At 45.1% G+C, this 19548-nt stretch overlaps 1 protein-coding gene across 1 annotated transcript in view; it reads right to left on the bottom strand.

Annotated features, from left to right (window-relative positions):
- The window catches only part of CLCF1 (cardiotrophin-like cytokine factor 1), a 55948-nt gene extending 37876 nt beyond the window's left edge, over positions 1 to 18072 (bottom strand). Inside the window, exon 1 of the mRNA XM_018568977.1 lies at positions 17977 to 18072. Within this exon, the coding sequence (XP_018424479.1) occupies positions 17977 to 17992 (16 nt within the window). The 5' untranslated portion in view covers positions 17993 to 18072. The remainder of the gene's footprint in view (positions 1 to 17976) is intronic.
- Between the last annotated feature and the right edge of the window lie 1476 nt (positions 18073 to 19548).

Here is a 19548-nt window from a genome sequence, read left to right as displayed (position 1 = left end):
TAAAGAGAGACAAGATTAGGATGGAAGATAAAGATACAGAGAAGGAGGGAGAGAATCAGGATACACAGAGGGGAAGATTTGGGAGAGACAGCAGGATAAAAAGAAAAAGGTGGAGAGAGAGAATTATAAAGAAAAAAGGGAGGAAATGGGAGAAATAGTATGATAAAGAGAAGTAGGAGGAAATGGGAAAGAGAGCAGGAAGAGTTGGAAGAAACAGCAGGATAAAGAGAGAGAGGAAGAGTTGGGAGAGAGTGTGAGATAGAGAAATAAAGAGTTGGGAAAGAGATCATGATGAAGAAAGAGAGAAGGAAGTGGGAGAGAGAGGAGGACAAAGGAGAGAGCAAAAGTCGGGAGAGAATGCAGGATAAGAGGGTGAGGAAGAGTTGGGGGAGAGAGCAGGATAAGAAAGTGATGAAAAGTTGGGAGAGAGTGCAGGATAAATAGATAAAGGAAGAGTTGGGAGAAAGAGCAAGATAAAGCGAGAGCGGAAGAATTGGGAGAGAGTACGCGATAAATAGAGAGACGAAGAGTTGGGAGAGGGAGGATGAGGTGGGAGAAAAAGAGCAGAATTAAAAAGTAGGTAGGGTTGGTGGGAGGGACAGGAACAAGATTAAGAAAGAGGTAGAAGTCAGGGAAGAGAGATAAAATTGGAATAAATAGATAGGAAAAGAATGGCAGAGAGAAAGAAAGAATCAGTATAAAGAGGAAGTGAGCGGAGAAGAGAGAGTGACGCAGGATGAAAAGAATGGGAGAGGAAAACAGTGATTAAGAAAGGGAGTGAGAGGGAAAAAGAAATAACACAGAGAAAATAATGTATGTAGTCGAAACAAAGAATGAGGTAAGCAGATGAAAGTAAGCAGAACAATAACAAAAGAAAGAAGGAAAAGATCATAGTGGGTGAGTCAATAAAAGGAGAGGAGAAATGAGTAAAAAGATATATGGAGGAGTAAAAGCATAAACAGAGGGAGAGAAAATAGGAGGATGTAGTACAACAGAGAAAAAGAGAGAGGGAAAGATGGATAGAGGGGGAAATAAAGAGAGCATATGGGAAGTAGAAAGCGGGAGGGAGACAGCAGGGAAATTGTAAGGTGGGGGGGAGAGAGGGAAAAGGAATTGAAAAATGGGGAAGGGTAAAGGGGGAGAGTGTGAGGAGGTAATAGAGAATTAAGAAAATTATACAAGGTTATTATATGTATTCATGTGAAATGAAGAGGAAGAAAAGAGAGAGAAAAAAAAACAGAAAGATTAGACAAAGTTCTTTTAAACAAAAAGTTAAAATCTACATTTAGATAACACACAATAGACAATACAATATAAAGTATAATGTAACAGTGTACAGAATAGAATACACATCCAGACTGTGGGGGAAAAAAGCTCTTTTAAATATTGCAACCAATCCGATCCTTTTTATTTCTTTTATGGCTTGGACTGGAAATTACAGTTAGAATCTGATAACTGTTGGCAACCCACACTGCTTAGTTGTTATGATAAGGTCCCTTTTAGAATGATCGCATTGGTCTACACTCAGTTCTTTTTCACTGATCTTTTCACTGATCCAAATAAGTGTTTCAGACCATACTCTGACTTGATACTTCTTCCAGATCAGTGACTCAAAGTATTGGGGCAGCAGGCCAGCATAACAGCTAGGCAACTAGCATTTTCAAGCAGCAGTCCCCATGTCTCTTAGGAAAGGTTTACAAATTACTGGTGGGTGTAATTGCTTCTGGAATAAATATTAATTTCCGATCTTCGGGAAGACTCATGATTAAGTATTGAAAAATTTATCTGTAATTAGTTTCCATCGTACATATTTCCAAGCATGGAAAAATCCCTTCTATCCGGGAATAGACGCCACCGCCAAAGTCTGGATTATTATTTTCTAATTGTCAATTCAGACACCGGATGTTCTTTGGAAAATCACTTTTTTTTTGCACACATGAAGGATAAACCAAACCAAACCGATACTGTGTTAAAGGCAGACACTTAGGGCTGAGCCGCTCACTGATATTTCTATCCTCAGGGCCAATAATTCTTCAGTACAAGCGAACGAATAATTATCATTATTCCACCTATTATGTTGCACTAGTAGCTAATTGATGGGTATTTCATTTTAGTATTTGATTTTTAAAGAGCTCAAATAGCAAATACTTCTGAAAGTTCACCTGCCAAAAACCTGGGAATTAAAACTAAGTACATAATATATAAATGCATTTACAGGTTACCAGTGAAAGCCAAATGTCAATGCGACAAGCAGATCCAGAGATACAGCAACTAGAGCTGCAAATATATCTTGATTGTTCTTTTGAAAGTTAAACCCAAAAACAAAATTGTAATATATTGGAGCTTGCTGGCCCTTAAAATGTGGTGGCTGCATTCGTTTTTATTTTTTTCAGGCTTTTTCCTTTTATTTTCAACTGGTATTCCTGTGTGTAGCACAATTTCTGTCTTAGAGTGACAACATTACCAAACCGTACTGTATCTAAGAAGCAGTGTTGTTAGCATAGGATAGGACTACAGAACACCTCTGAGTGCAGAAAAGGTAGGGAGCAGAGGAAGTTATCAACTTCAAGGTATACAGGCAGGACCAACAGGCTTTTTTTTTTCTCTTACCAAAAAAATGTTTTTTTTGCTAACCCGGGAAAAGTTGTACTTGAGGAAGGTCCTTGTAGCCTGAAACATTGAACAACTTGGTACCATCAACAACGGTGTCCCTCTCTCAGTAGGAGGAACGGTGTCCCTCTCTCAGTAGGAGGAACGGTGTCCCTCTGTCAGTGGGAGGAATACTGTCCCTCTCTCAGTAGGAGGAATGGTGTCCCTTTGTCAGTGGGAGGAATGGTGTTCCTCTGTCAGTGGGAGGAATGGTGTCCCTCTGTCAGTGGGAGGAATGGTGTCCCTCTGTCAGTGGAAGAAATGGTGTCCCTCTGTCAGTTGGAGGAATGGTGTCCCTCTGTCAGTTGGAGGAATGGGGTCCCTCTGTCAGTTGGAGGAATGGGGTCCCTCTATTTTTTTTGAATGGTGCCCCCTCTATTATTTGTAGGAATGGTGCCCCTCTGTCAGAGGAAGACATGGTGTCCCTCTGTCAGAGGAAGAAATGGTGTCCCCCTGTCAGTTGGAGGAATGGGGTCCCTCTGTCAGTTGGAGGAATGGGGTCCCTCTATTTTTTTTGAATGGTGCCCCCTCTATTATTTGTAGGAATGGTGTCCCTCTGTCAGTTGGATGAATAGTGTTCCTCAGTCAGCAGGAGGAATGGTGTCTCTCTATTATTTGTAGGAATGGTGTCCCTCTGTCAGTTGGAGGAATAGTGTTCCTCAGTCAGCAGGAGGAATGGTGTTCCTCTGTAATTTGGAGGAATGGTGTCTCTCTGTCAGTGGGAGACATGGTGTCTTTCTGTCAGTAGGCAATGAGAAAGCTCTGCCGTAAGTGGCCCACAAGTCGTAGTTTGTGGTGCGCTGATCTAAAATATTTCAAGGGATTTCAAACTATAAACAGTCAAAAATACAGATCATCTACCCAACCTCCTCCTCTTGCTGTTTGAAATATGTATCTATCAGCCATTGCTTTATTATGAGTCTGGGCTTGGTGCAAACTCAGTTCCTCCAAACCCGCTCCGAACTCTGACTGCCGCACCCTCCTTTCTGACACAAAAAGTGGCGGCAGTGGCGGAGGGGCATTCCCTGGCCCTTTGTGACATATAGTTGCGGGCCGGGGAATGAACCTCCTTGCAACTGATTGGGTGTGGAGGAGGGAGTGGTAGTCAGAGTTTTGAGCGGGCTTGGGTGAACTCAGGTAAACTTCCTTGCCCCTGCAACAGAATAGAGCAAAAGAAAGGTGCTGCTGGAATGAGGAACATTAAGTAGAACCCATTGCTTTGTCCTATGTGGGCAAAATACATCTTTTCGGATGGTCATGTCTATCCATTGCAAAATTTGAATGTAGTATACCAATAACAATTGATAATCTATGGTAGTCATTATTATTATAAAATTACAATTAAATTCTATTCTAAGCAAACTTTAAAAAAAACAAACCAGTCTGTATACAGTATATATTTTGAATACAAAAACTATTTCAATCTGTGTACTTTTTTACTTCTAATTTATTGGACCGTTCCGATGACTCTTTTTCGAATATAAGCGGATACAATCCAAGGAACATCTCGCACATTTTGAAAAGAAAAAAAAGAAAAACCAGACCCCTCAAGAGCTGTAAAATAGCAAAAACTTTGAGGGCCACTAGTGGCTTTCGGCCCAATTATTGAAAGCCGTACTCCCTAAAGAATCCACTATAGCTGGCTAACCGTGGCAATTGTGTGCGGAAAAACAATATAAAACGGAATGATGTCACAGAAATGGAATTCTCAAAATAATTTTCAAAATAAATAAATCTCAGGGCCAATTTTCTTTTACTCTTGCTTTTTTTTCCTTTTTTTCTTTAGACACCTCTATCTCTCTTATTTTGGTTCCTCGCTCTGTTTTTACATGTAATGGGAAGCACATGTGCGCTTTGTAATGACGAGAGGAAACAGGGAGAAGAGGGACAAGAAGTTAAATGTACAGCACAATGGAGCTACATACAGTAATGTTTCAGCAAATGACAGTATAGAAAGGTAGGTCTGGTCGCGTGTGAGACTTAAAAGGTAAACTGAAATGTTACAAAAGATTATCTAAAAAATATATATGTTTTCCAAAAAGTTTTATTTCTTGACCACAGAAAAATAGAAAAAGGAAAAACAAGGAACACTTGTTTTGATGGAAATTAAAACTCCCAAACAGTGGCGTAACAATCGCCATAGCGACCCAGGCGGCCGCTGTGTGGCCTGGGCACAGGGGGGCCCGGCCAGGACACCCCCCTGATGCAGTGCAGGCCGCCTGGTTCGCTATGGCTTCGAACGCGCCTCTGTTCAGATCACTGTCGGTGATCTGTGCAGCGCGGCGTTCGTTTCAACAGCTGCTGCTGCTGAGTCAATGAGAGCCACCAGCAGCGGTGGAGGAGGCTGGATCCGGTGATCGATCGAAAGTTCGAACTTATCGTGTTCTGGGACCGCCTGACTTCCGCTTTCGTTACAACTAAGGGGTTTAAACAAAAAAGTTCTCCTGCACTAGCGCCATTGCCCTATACACATACACCACAGCAATAAAGTACTAAAATGAACTAGGATCACACTAATCCAGCACGTATCAAGCGGCGGCCATATTGAGTGGGGCACCTGAGATAAATAACGTGCTGGATTACTGTGATCCTAGTTCATTTTATTACTTTATTGCTGTGGTGTATGTGTATAGGGCAATGCCGCGGATGGCGCTCGTGCAGAAGAACTTTCTTGCCCAAACCTCGTTGTTCTAAGGAAACCGGAAGTCAGGCGGTCCCAGAACTCGATAAGTTGGGACTATCGATTGAACACCGGCAGGGGAGGAGGAGGCGGGGCTCGGGGGTCAGCAACAGAGGAGGAGGGGCCAGGGACAGAGGAGGCGGGCCCGGCTACGGAGGAGGGGAGACAGAGGAAGAAGAGGCGGACAGGTAAGGAGTTCCCCACCACCACCTGACAGTGAGCAAAATCATGAAAAGAGCACAATAAGGGTACACTTTTTTGTTATTTTTCCTTGTTCACCAAGGTCTGTTTTGCTTTCTACTGCATACAATCCTATATCAAGAGAATCCAGCCTAAGTTTGGCAAATCTTGATTTCTGAAACATTTGACAGCTTTACAACCCAACTCCAGGCAAACCAAGGGTGCACTGCAAGGGTTAACTGCTCATTTTTGTCTAGGGACTGGAGTGAAGTAGATTTATTTACCTGACCCCGCTCCCATTGGCTCCAACCAGGCTGCTAGATTGGTGTCCGCAGCCTTTTCTTCCCAGGGCCCTGGTGGTCTATAGACTGCTGATGTCATCACGTCTCATGCAGGTTCCATAGACCTGCATTAGACATGAGGACACACAGGGACGTTCCACCAGCCAGAGAGAAGGGGGGAAAGAGGGCTACCCCTGCACTGGAAGGGTTAAGTACGTGTTTTCGTCTTGGGCCTAAAATAACAAAGAAATTATCACCCAAAACCTTGGGCCTGGCAGCCCCGCTTCCCCTCCGCTCCAGCAATAAAATGTCCCTCAGCATCCTTACATCCAATACACTGTATAGGACGTGATGACTCATGGAACCTTAGACAGTTGGAGCGGAGGGGGAGCGAGGCTGCAGGGACCAAGGTTCGGGTGAGTATTTATTTGTTATTAGAAACACTAGACAAAAACGAGCACTTCACTGTTATATATATCTAGATATATATATATATACTGTATATAGATATATATAATTTATTATAATTTTTTTGTTATATTTTGTGTACATTGTAAATGCTTTCTATGTAATTTGTACAAAAATTTAGAGAACGTTTTCACTTATTCCAAAGTGTTTTATTGTAGCAGTCTCTCATCTCCACCATGGAAAAGACATAAAAAGACGCAAACCCAAATCCTTGCAACTTTAGAGTGTACGCTCATTTAACATTCCGTCCCCCCGAAAGGGAAATTTCGATTTCTGTCGGTGGGCGATGCTGAGCTGAATCAGTGCCAGAAGTGGACCTGCCTCTACTGTAGATTAGGAGTAGCCAAAGGTCACCTCTCCAGCTGTTGTGGAACTACAAGGCCCACAAGGCATTGTAAAGCTCTGACAGCCACAGACATGGCTTCCAGAGGCAGATGCATAATAGGATTTGTAGTTTCACCACAGCTTAGGACTGAGGTTTGTCAACCCTTGGTCTAGATCTATCTCAGGGGTAGGCAACCTTTCCTCTCCAGCTTTTATTTTTTGAAGCCTGTGGAGGTTGCACAAAAACTAAACACCATACTGAACAAAAAAGGTGCATGTGAACACACACAAAAAAGTGCACTAGGCTGTGTCTCATGGTCCATCTCCCAAAGACATAGGGTCCTATCCCTGCTCCCCGGGCACAGGGCTCCTGGTAGGGGCAGACCACACTTGTCCACATTGCTGAAGCCAAGCGGACCCATTCCTCAGGGTTAGCCGAAGCTGACCACCAAGTATGGGTTGGGGCTCTCCCGAAGAGAGACCCTCAATTCAGGGGAGGAAGGGACCTGATGACTACACATACTCGCAGACCCAAAGACCCACATCCTCCATCCTTGTGGAGTGAAAAATACCCACAATAAAAAAGTGAAAGTGCACGGACAAGTGAGAAAAATAAATAAGTGCCAATGTGCAAGACAATGGCTAGGCCTTGTGGCCCGATACAAAAATGACCCCTGGTCTTAGCCAAAAGGTATAGCCCAAGAGGCGTAGTGCATAAAAACCATGTGGTATCATGGCCTGAGTGCCTTTCACACGGAACCCATAGTGTTACTAAGCACTATGGCCAGGGCGCCACTCCTGGGGGGTGCTTAACACTGCAGGCTCCCTCCCTTCCCAGCCCATGACCAGATTAGGTAGTCCCGTTCAAATCAGGAGGAACTCGGACCCTCCAGATCTCAGACCAAGGGAAATACTCCCGGCCAGCACTCTTACGTGAGCAGACACTCAATTCAGTTTCCTTAACCCCAGCCATGACCTTTTGGGACCCCCTTCAACTCAGGTAGAGTACTCTGCAGGCAGCCATTCCTACCATAAGGCACATTTCCCCCCTTAACACTGATAAAAACAGATACTACACTTGATCTTACCCAAAAGACTTGTAGTCTCAAAACAGCTAGAGTGCTGAGGTTGTCTACCCAGATCTATTGCATCTCCTCTCCACAGAGTCTCAGACACTTTGCTGCATGGTGGAGACCCTACCATTGTAGTGGTTTCAGTAGGTGAGAGACCCCAGTACATATCAGGAGTCATTGGTCAAATCAATGTACCTGCATCTACCCAAAATGCAAATGGCTTTAGTTTCTGGTGAATCTTAGTACTATAAATTCATCCCTTTGTATAATTCCTACTATATGTGATATTGGTAATATAAACATTAAAGGCGTAACTGATTTCAATGTCTGTTGAGGCAATCACATGGGGCAAAGGACTTGACGGATTGTGAGATCTTCCTGCATGAGTGAATGCCAGTCTGACTTCTCATTGCTTTTTATTTAAAGAGACCAATCTCTTCTTTATGGGTGTGCAGTATATAATGTCACAGGTGGTGTATAAGGCTACATTCACCCAGGTTGAATGAAATAGATCTGGGAAGTATATAAAAAAAATGTTTTACTTCCCAGATCACTTTTTCTTGCGTTTAAATATACCCGCTACATTTATATGCCTTTAGACGCATTTACGGTATCTAATCCGCCCCCAGATGCACAGATTTCTATTTTCTCTAAACACAAGTTATCTGAATGCACCTAAACGTATTTAAAGGCATAGTGTGAATTATACCATTGAAAATCATGACATGCATGTATATGTTTGTTTAGAAATGTTTTATAAATGCATATATGTGCATCATTGCCAATGTGATTGAAACTCTAAGGAGACCATACGCTGGTTGAATTTCAGCAAAGTCCTGCCGAGCCAATCAAAATTCGACCAGTGTGTGGCCGCCTTGGGACTTTTGTAAAAAGAGACGGTACAAAAAATCTGGGCTGAAATGTAAGCCACTGTAAGCGATCATACGGCACAGCATACAGAGTGGGGCGGTGTGGAGAAGAGAATGTACAGTACAGCATACAGAGTGGGGCGGTGTGGAGAACAGAACATACAGTACAGCATGCAGAGTGATGAGGTGTGGAGAGGAGAACATACAGTACAGCATGCAGAGAGGGGAGGTGTAGAGAAGACAACATACAGTACAGCATACAGAGTGGGGCGGTGTGGAGAAGAGAACATACAGTACAGCATGCAGAGTGATGAGGTGTGGAGAGGAGAACATACAGTACAGCATACAGAGAGGGGAGGGGTGGAGAAGAGAACATACAGCACAGCATGCAGAGAGGGGAGGGGTGGAGAAGAGAACATACAGCACAGCATGCAGAGAGGGGAGGGGTGGAGAAGAGAACATACAGCACAGCATGCAGAGAGGGGAGGGGTGGAGAAGAGAACATACAGCACAGCATGCAGAGAGGGGAGGGGTGGAGAAGAGAACATACAGCACAGCATGCAGAGAGGGGAGGGGTGGAGAAGAGAACATACAGCACAGCATGCAGAGAGGGGAGGGGTGGAGAAGAGAACATACAGCACAGCATGCAGAGAGGGGAGGGGTGGAGAAGAGAACATACAGCACAGCATGCAGAGAGGGGAGGGGTGGAGAAGAGAACATACAGCACAGCATGCAGAGAGGGGAGGGGTGGAGAAGAGAACATACAGCACAGCATGCAGAGAGGGGAGGGGTGGAGAAGAGAACATACAGCACAGCATGCAGAGAGGGGAGGGGTGGAGAAGAGAACATACAGCACAGCATGCAGAGAGGGGAGGGGTGGAGAAGAGAACATACAGCACAGCATGCAGAGAGGGGAGGGGTGGAGAAGAGAACATACAGCACAGCATGCAGAGAGGGGAGGGGTGGAGAAGAGAACATACAGCACAGCATGCAGAGAGGGGAGGGGTGGAGAAGAGAACATACAGCACAGCATGCAGAGAGGGGAGGGGTGGAGAAGAGAACATACAGCACAGCATGCAGAGAGGGGAGGGGTGGAGAAGAGAACATACAGCACAGCATGCAGAGAGGGGAGGGGTGGAGAAGAGAACATACAGCACAGCATGCAGAGAGGGGAGGGGTGGAGAAGAGAACATACAGCACAGCATGCAGAGAGGGGAGGGGTGGAGAAGAGAACATACAGCACAGCATGCAGAGAGGGGAGGGGTGGAGAAGAGAACATACAGCACAGCATGCAGAGAGGGGAGGGGTGGAGAAGAGAACATACAGCACAGCATGCAGAGAGGGGAGGGGTGGAGAAGAGAACATACAGCACAGCATGCAGAGAGGGGAGGGGTGGAGAAGAGAACATACAGCACAGCATGCAGAGAGGGGAGGGGTGGAGAAGAGAACATACAGCACAGCATGCAGAGAGGGGAGGGGTGGAGAAGAGAACATACAGCACAGCATGCAGAGAGGGGAGGGGTGGAGAAGAGAACATACAGCACAGCATGCAGAGAGGGGAGGGGTGGAGAAGAGAACATACAGCACAGCATGCAGAGAGGGGAGGGGTGGAGAAGAGAACATACAGTACAGCATGCAGAGAGGGGAGGTGTGGAGAGGACAACATACAGTACAGCATGCAGAGTGGGGAGGTGTGGAGAAGATACACCCCATATAGTGTAACATATCTCGGGTAGCACATCTTTTTGAAGGTTTGGAATATACAGCATACGAATGCAGGTTATGGAGGTGCGGAGCAGAGGACATACAGCAGAGCATACATTGTAGGGAAGTAAGAGAGCAGAGAACAATGTGCATCATGGCATTAGGAATGGGGAGGTTTGGATCACAGAATGTACAGAATAGCATATAGAATTAGGAGATGTGGAGCAGAGAATGTACCACACATCTTACATAGTGGGGAGGTATGGAGCAGAGAATATACAGCGCACCTTGCATAGTGGAGAGGTGTGAAGAAGAAAATATAGCGCACTGTACATAGTGGAGAAGAACATGCAGCACACCTTACATAATGGAGTGGTATGGAGTAGAGAACATACAGTGCAACTTTACATAGTGGGGAGGTGTGGAGTAGAGAAAATGCAGAGCACCTTACAAAGTGGGGAAATGTGGAGAAGAACATACAGCACACCTTACATAGTGGAGACATGTAGGGGATCCCTCCGCACCCCTGGCTAAGAATGCCCCAACTTCCAATGGGGGGAGGGGTGCTGAAATGACAGCAGATGGTGCCGCTAAATCAGATAAACACAACAGCAAGTCACCAGCACTCCAAAGGTTCTGAAAATGGCACTTTTGGCTAAATGCCGCAAGTGCCATATTCCTGCTGATACAGCGGCACACCCTGCTTTCTTTCCTCCCCACTTGTCCCAGCGGGGAGGAGAGAAAATGTGACAGCCGGCTGAGCGCTGCGAGAGGAGAGCACTGTGAGCGGCCAGCGTCTCTCCTCCCACACCGCTCTGCCTCCTATCACAGTCCAGCATAGCGGTGTGTGGGCGGAGACAGCCCGCGTTGTCACAGAAGGCTGAGCTCTCCTCCCTGCACCGCCCCGCCCAGCCTCCTGTGACAGCTGTCAGGATGGAGAGCGGTACAAACACTCAGTGATCCGTGATCGCTGAGTGTTTGCAGATAATTGAGGACAGAGTATGGTTACTATATCCTCAATTATGAATGAATGGGAGGTGATCTACATCATCTCCTGTACATTCATGATTGTGGTTATAGTAAACACACAGAGTCCTCATGTTATGAATGGACAGGCCCCGTTCACATTGAGCGATTTGCATTTTGCGCGATATCGCGCAAATGCTTGCATAGTAGAGAACACACAGTGCAGTAAAATATAACTTATTAATATTTCTTTATTTTTTGTACTTACCTGATCCCTGGATCCACCGAGGAGCACGGCATCCTGTCTCCCACGCTGTCAGAAGCTGCATACAGCACGTGCCAGTTACTATTTAAACCGGTGCACGCTGTATGCAGCTTTATTTCCTCCAGTGAGACCATTGATGCTGTGGCATATTTTATTGCGTGACAGTATGTGCACTGCTATTAAACTCTTCAATACACTGAGGTCTGCCATACCAACTGGCACCATTTAGACGTCTGCCTCAACTATTACATACGTTGTGGGGCGGAATGTTGAATACTCCATTACTGGCCCCACTCCCATTCTCAGGGTCACTGATTTACAAAAGTTCCCAGGCATGACTGTCAACCTAGGAGAGAAAGTGTGTGGCATGATCACCAGTGGGAAATAAAGCTTTAAAGGATAAGGACACCTTAAAATAAAGTCCCTCCTCCTCTGGCCTGACGTATCCACCCCTCCTCTTCCATCGGTTTGTACTTATTTCGATCCAATGGCCGCGGTTTTGCTGTTTGTTTACATCCAGTGTCTTCACTGTCCCGGCCATGTCTGTGTATTAGAGCCACATAGACTTCTATGCGGCCATCTACAATTATCTCCAGCATCGGGACACAGCAACGTGGCCAGCACGGTGAAGACTTGTGGTACTCGATGTAAACAAAGAGCGAACCCCTGCCATTGAATCAAGGTAAGTATGTATATGTAGATGGGGAGGGTGGATTGTATCGGGTCAGGGGAAGGGGGCAAAAGGGATAAACGCACTTTGTGTATTCATCCTTTAACAAAAAGAAAACGAATTCAGTCGCCAGATCTGTGGACTAGTAAGTATATCTAATAGGGATGTTCAGATACCAGTGCCGATACCAGTGCCGATACCAGTGCCGATACTCTGCGTTTTCCGGTGAACTACCAGGGTTGCAGAGTTTGCAGCTGGGACCTGGCTCTTGCGCTCCACCACTGTCCTGAAATCATTAGTCTGTATTATTTTAGGAAAACTGTCACATGACAATAAACAAAAATTTATCAGTACTTGTATCTGTGAGTACTTGGAGATGTATCAGTATTGTACTTGAAAACATGGTATCGGTGCATCACTTACAGTATATACAGTATATTTATAAAAAAAAAAAAAAATCATACAATAAAATCGGGATGTACAGATCCCAGGAGCTTGATGTGCGCCTTACAAATGACAGCTGCCTCCTAACTTTTGAGTTTTCCTCTAGTCTAGTCTTGGAGATGGAAAGGTTTCTGTGATTGTACTTAGTATCTGAGCATCCCTAATATCTAAAGTCAAAAAGTTTTTGTTTTTTTTTACTTTTAATCTGTTTGTATTTTATATTTTCTGCCCCCATCAATATGCTAATGAAATGTTAAATAAAATCTTTCTCTATTACATACCTTCTTTAGGACCCATTGACTTTATCACTGGGTCTATGTGCTCCTCTATACAATTCAGGCAGGAGGGGCCAACCTCTGTACTCCTATCAAGTGGGCTGGCTCTTAAGAGGTGTTATGGAAATATCAAAATGTTTTAATGGGTGGGTATCAGTTTGGAGGAGTGGGGCATTCTTAGTGTGATGGTGAGCCTCCATGAGAGGTGAGTCAGGCAGGGCCGGATTTCCCACAAGGCCAACCAAGGCCCAGCTTTGGGGCAGCAGGGAGTAGAGGGGCAGCAGGGTGTGGAATCCCTATCTCCTGATGTCCGGGACATGCAGTTCCAGGCACCAGGTGGGTAGTTGTTTTCTACATTTAGCCCTGCTTTGGGCAAGCAGATCTAAATGTCCTGCCGATTCTTGTGTTTAAGTGATCTCGGTAGTGCCACAGAGATCACTTGTATGCAGCCTGCAGATCTGCCATTCTCCAATGGAGTTGGCGGGTAGGGTGGCACATTGAGGAACCTGGCCTTGGGGCAGCAGAGAGAGTAAATCCGGCCCTAAGTCGGTAGTGCCACCGAGATCACTTGTATGCAGCCTGCAGGTCTGCCATTCTCCATGGGGGGGGGGTGCCCTGTTGGCCACACTATCACCTGCGCGAGGGGTCCCGCCCCTTCCAGTCTGTAGCATTGGCCACACGAGCACCGCAGGAGGACAGGGCAGCGCTCATGAGAGGAGTCCTGGGAAGCTGCTGCAGTGCAGGTAAGGAAAGACAGCAAGGAGAGAGAAGAGACAGCAAGAGGAGATAGAGAGAAGAGACAGCAGAGAGAGAGATAGAGAAGAGATAGCACTGAGAGAGAGAAGAGACAGCAGAGAGAAAGAGAGAAGTAACAGCTGAGAGAGAAGAGAAGAGACAGCAGAGAAGAGAGTGAGAAGATACAGCAGAGAGAGAGATAGAGAAGAGACAGCACAGAGAGAGAGAGAGAGAGAGAAGAGACAGCACAGAGAGAGAGAGAGAAGAGACAGCACAGAGATAGAGAGAAGAGATAGCACAGAGAGAGAGAGAGAGGAGACAGCACAGAGAGAGAGAGAGAGGAGACAGCACAGAGAAAGAGAGAGAAGAAACAGCAGAGAGAGAGTGAAGAGACAGCAGAGAGAGAAGAGACAGCAGAGAAGAGAGAGAGAGAAAAGAGGCAACAGAGAGAATAGAGACAGAGAGAGAGAGCGTGGAGAGAGAGAGAGTGTAAGGAGAGATAAGAGACAGCCGAAAGAGAGATACAGGGGAGAGAGAATGCAAGAAGAGAGAGCACGAAAGAGAGAGGCAGTAGTCCAAGTAACGATTGTTTTTTAAATAAAGCTGATTTTTCCTTGGTAGATCTCATTGAGCTCGTCATTTGAAAAGTAGATCTCAAAATAAAAATTGTGGGCACCCGAGGCTAGATGATGTTGGTCTCCTCCAGCCAGGGAATGAGGCGGGCTCTATCCGACTTGCCGGAGCTTCTAATGCACGTTGCCGGAAACCCACAGTGTGCAGTGGAATCAGAATAAGCACTTTCATTCCAGGAGAAGAATAAGTACAACTGTCCAAGACTGAAGGTAAGGCTGTAGCTGGATTTCCCTGACAGCTCCATGGCAGCACACAAATGGTAGGGAGGCGGGGCCATCCCAATTTGTGCTGCCATGGAGCCAGTCAGGAAAGGAAAATTGCGGTAAGTATGAAATACAATTTTCCTGGTATTGTACGAAGGGGTTTTGTTTTGCATCAAGCGGTGGAAGTCTTCACTGTCCAAAAATTTTACACCAATTTTTTTTACATATTTTGACAAAATAAAAGAAACAACAAATGACAAAATGTCCTCATGGCATCCTACACCCAATGACACCCATTGATGAGCTGCACGTGGACATTTCTGGAGGAAGACCAATCCTTTGATCCCTATTTGCCAATTTTTTATATATTTTGTTCCATTTATTTTACTTTTCACTAAGTAATACATTTCAGCGAGTTGTCACATTGAAAAAAAAACATCTACATTTGGCAGTAAAATGGAGGAAAATAAAAACAAGTACTTTGCCCATCATTACATAAAGCTTTAGGCTTTGGAGGACCAAACTACCATAAACAGGACCAAGGTGTGACACCAGACTATTGCCTGGAATCTGAAATGCCAGAGAAGAGAGTAGACGGGGCAAGATGGGGGAGGTGAGCCAGTAAGACAAGCTGCATCTTAAAGTGCTGCCTGTCAGTGGTTTGGGTGGGGAACTTTGAGAGATGTCACAATCTGTCTTTGATACTGACACTTTCTTACAAGTGTCTATCTCAAGGGCCCCTCTCGTGTTTCACACTGAAAATGACACAGACGCCCAGGCTACCTATCCCCTGCACACACCTCCTCTTATCCCCAGACACTTCCATTGCTCTAGTGTGTGCCCACTTGCCAGCCACAGCTTCAAGAGCACATATGTAGGCATTGTACAGAAAGCTGCACAAAGACCATGCCATACAGGGGAATACCTGCAGATGATGAGTAGAGAAAGAGATCTATCACCATTTTCCATTCACCTATCCATCCATCTATCCGTCCAGCTATCTATCCCTCTTACTATCCATCCATATATCCCTCCGACCATCCATCTAACCATTTATCTATCCATCCATATATCCCTCCATCCATCCAGCTATCCAACCATATATCCCTTCCTCCATCCATCTAACCATTCATCTATCCATCCATATATCCCTCCGTCCATCCATCTAACCATTCATCTATCCATCCATCTATCCATCCCCCTATCTATCCCTCTAACTATCCATCCATCTATCCAACCATATATCCCTCCATCCATCCATCTAACCATTCATCTATCCATGACTCTAACCATCCATCTATCCATCCATATATCCCTCCGTCCATCCATCTAACCATTCATCTATCCATCCATATATCCATCCCCCTATCTATCCCTCTAACTATCCATCCATCTATCCCTCCATCCATCCATCTAACCATTAATCTATCCATGACTCTACCCATCCATCTTTCCATCCATATATCCCTCCGTCCATCCATCTAACTATTCATCTATCCATGCCTCTACCCATCCATCTATCCATCCATATATCCTTCCGTCCATCCATCTAACCATTCATCTATCCATCCATATATCCCTCCATCCATCTATCCATCCCCCTATCTATCCCTCTAACTATCCATCCATCTATCCCTCCATCCATCCATCTAACCATTAATCTATCCATGACTCTACCCATCCATCTTTCCATCCATATATCCCTCCGTCCATCCATCTAACCATTCATCTATCCATGCCTCTAACCATCCATCTATCCATCCATATATCCCTCCATCCATCTATCCATCCTCCTATTCATCCCTCTAACCATCCATCCATCTATCCCCCCATATATCCCTCCCTCCATCCATCCATCTAACCATTCATCTATCCATGCCTCTAACCATCCATCTCTCTAACCATCCATCCATATATCCCTCCCTCCATCCATCCATCTAACCATTCATCTATCCATGCCTCTAACCATCCATCCATCTATCTAACCATACATCTATTCATCCATATATCCCTCCATCCATCCCTCTAACCATCCATCCATGTATTCCTCTATCCATCCATATAATCATCCATTCATCTATCCATCCACCCCCCATACTGTGTAACCGTCCATCTGTCTACCCGTCCGACTATTCACCCATCCATCATCCATCTATATATCCCTCCATCCATGTAACCATCCATCCATCCCTCTAACCATCAATCCACTATCCATCACTTCATCCATCACTGTATCTATCTATCTTTCTATCTATCTATCTATCTATCGAAATACATTAGATAGATAGATAGATAGATAGATAGATAGATAGATAGATAGATAGATAGATAGATAGATAGATAGATAGATATACAATGGATGGATAGATAGATAAATTGACAATAGATAGATAGATAGATAGATAGATAGATAGATAGATAGATAATGGACAGGTAGATAGATAGATAATGGATAGATAGATAGATAGACGATGGATAGATAGATACTGTAGATAGATTGAGGATGGATAAATAGATAGATAAATTGACGATAGATAGATAGATAGATAGATAGATAGATAGATAGATAGATAGATAGATAGATAGATAGATAATGGACAGGTAGATAGATAGATAATGGATAGATAGATAGATAGACGATGGATAGATAGATACTGTAGATAGATTGAGGATGGATAAATAGATAGATAAATTGACGATAGATAGATAGATAGATAGATAGATAGATAGATAGATAGATAGATAGATAGATAGATAATGGACAGGTAGATAGATAGATAATGGACAGGTAGATAGATAGATAATGGACAGGTAGATAGATAGATAATGGATAGATAGATAGATAGATAGATAGATAGATAGATAGACGATGGATAGATAGATAGACGATAGATAGATAGATAGATAGATAGATAGATAGATAGATAGATAGATAGATAGATAGACGATGGATAGATAGATAGATAGATAGATAGATAGATAGACGATGGATAGATAGATAGATACTTATTTTTTCCAAACTGTATTCTAAAATCTTTTTCGTCTATCATTTTCCTTTGTCAGTTTCTCTTAAAAAAAGAACTAATTCAGATAAAGACAACACAGACAACACGGACAGCGAGTACTGGATACAACATCCCGAAAACAGGGAGTTTGCGCGGAGGTTGACCCAGGTTGAAAAGGAAGGAACTTTTCCCGGAAAGACGGATTTCCAGGGACAAATCCTGAAGAGCCGGGACTGTTCCTGGAAGTCAGGGTCACCAGGCAACAGTGTGACAGATAAAGGAAATCCAGAGGAATAGGCTGGCTGTGTGCAGCGGGCTTGTGGTTGGCAAACGTCTGCTGTTTGTAAACACAGTGTGCAAGCTGGAGAGGGCTGGGAAGTGACTCCAGAGACCCTTGTGGTGTGATGGACAGATCGGAGGGGTCTTCTAGACATTGGGCTGAGTGAGAAAGTTCTGCGATGGAGGTACCAAGCTAGGGGGCCCTACAAGATAGCAGCAGAGGAGAGAGGAACAGAGACAGATGCAGAGGAAGAAGTTGCATGGAGTTTTTACCTGTGATAAGCCGCATGTCGAGGCCCAGGAATAGTCAGTGGCTGGGGTTTGCTGGTAGTAGCCCAGCTGTCTCTTTAGTAGCCGGGGCAGAGAGTGCCATGTCTCGCTGTTACCTTCCTTTAAAACCAGACTGGGTGATCTGTGGGAGGGTGGAGGGAGAGGAGGAGAGAGGAAGGAGGGGGGAGCAGGAATTTTTGGGAGGGAGAGAGAATTGGAGCCTCTCCCCTGACGTCATATGAGTAACCACAGAGAAAAGAGAGAGAGAGAGAGGAAGTGAGAAGGAAGAGAGGGAGGGAGAGAGAGAAAGTTATCAGGCTCGGAGAGGGCAAGAGGTGCCAAGATCTGAGAGCCTGCGCCCACATCCCACCTAAGGACCCCGTTCAAGTCGGAATCCCTCACCTCAAGCGTCCCCCATACTTCTAGGCTTGTTCAAGAAGGCAAAGTGCAGCAAGCATCAGCCGTTAAAAGTAATCATCTCTAAATTAAAGTTGGGCTGCGGGAACAAAAACGTTCATTGAAATATATTCCTCAATAGCCACAGAGGATATTCAGATGTTACCTTGTAAAAGAAGCTGTGACATCATCGCTGTACTGTACATAGCCTGTGAATACAGAAGAGCTGTGGGAGGGGCCCAGCAGCTCCACCCACTATAGGCTGCCTGAAAAAAAAAAACGACAGGATGGGGCGGAGACAAGACCAGCCACCCTGCACAAGGAGAGAGAGCAGCAGTGACGGGTCTTTAATACAGGAAGCTCCTGTACAAAGTTTCGCACTGGATTACTGCACAGATCTCGAGTAACCGCACGATACCACGCAACTATCCTACCATGCATTACTATGCAGCAGATGTGTCGCATGTACTGCTTTTTTCAACTGAACCGAACGTGCGGGATTGCGGTACCGCTCATTGCGGTACCGCTCATTGCGGTGCAGTCAACCACATAGCAACCGGGAGGTGCATATAGGGTGCCATCCGAATGAATGGCAACGCAACGAACCTGCCGCAATGTAATGCACAATAAGTGCATTGCGCAGTACCACACAGAACCGCACCATTACCGCATGGCATAGGTGTGAATGGGCCCTCACACCTACGATGTCTATTGGTCCGGCCCTCCACAACAGTCCCAGTGTCTCATTTAGCACCTTGAGAAATATACCGTATTTTTCGCTCCATAAGACGCACTTTTTTTCCCCAAAAGGCGGGCAAAAATGTCTGTGAGTCTTATGGAGCGAATGTGTGGGAGCTGAGGCGGCGGGGCTGACAGTGTACCCAGGAGTGTGAAATTCCTATCGCCCGACGACCGGGACATGCAGTTTCGGGCGCCGGGCGAGTAGTTTTTTTGTACAAGCAGAGCTCGTGACCACGACATAGGAGCTCATCATAGAGCCCGTAGAGCAGACGAAGAACCGTCCGTTCTTCGTCTGTTCTGTAATCACAGCGCCACCTGTCTTAGCTGTCAGGAACTACACAGAACCCTACCCTCCCTAGGTGCGCCTTACGGAGCGGAAAAATACGGTAATTGCCCACCCCTGTTATACATAGATATAATTTTGTTTTTGTTAAAACT

The sequence above is a fragment of the Nanorana parkeri genome, unplaced genomic scaffold (assembly GCF_000935625.1).
Source record: "Nanorana parkeri isolate BGI_ZX_2015 unplaced genomic scaffold, ASM93562v1 scaffold1269, whole genome shotgun sequence".
NCBI classification, from domain to species: Eukaryota; Metazoa; Chordata; class Amphibia; order Anura; family Dicroglossidae; genus Nanorana; species Nanorana parkeri.
The sequence above is the reverse complement of the archived record's forward strand: the minus strand, read 5'-3'. Positions and strand labels throughout refer to the sequence as shown.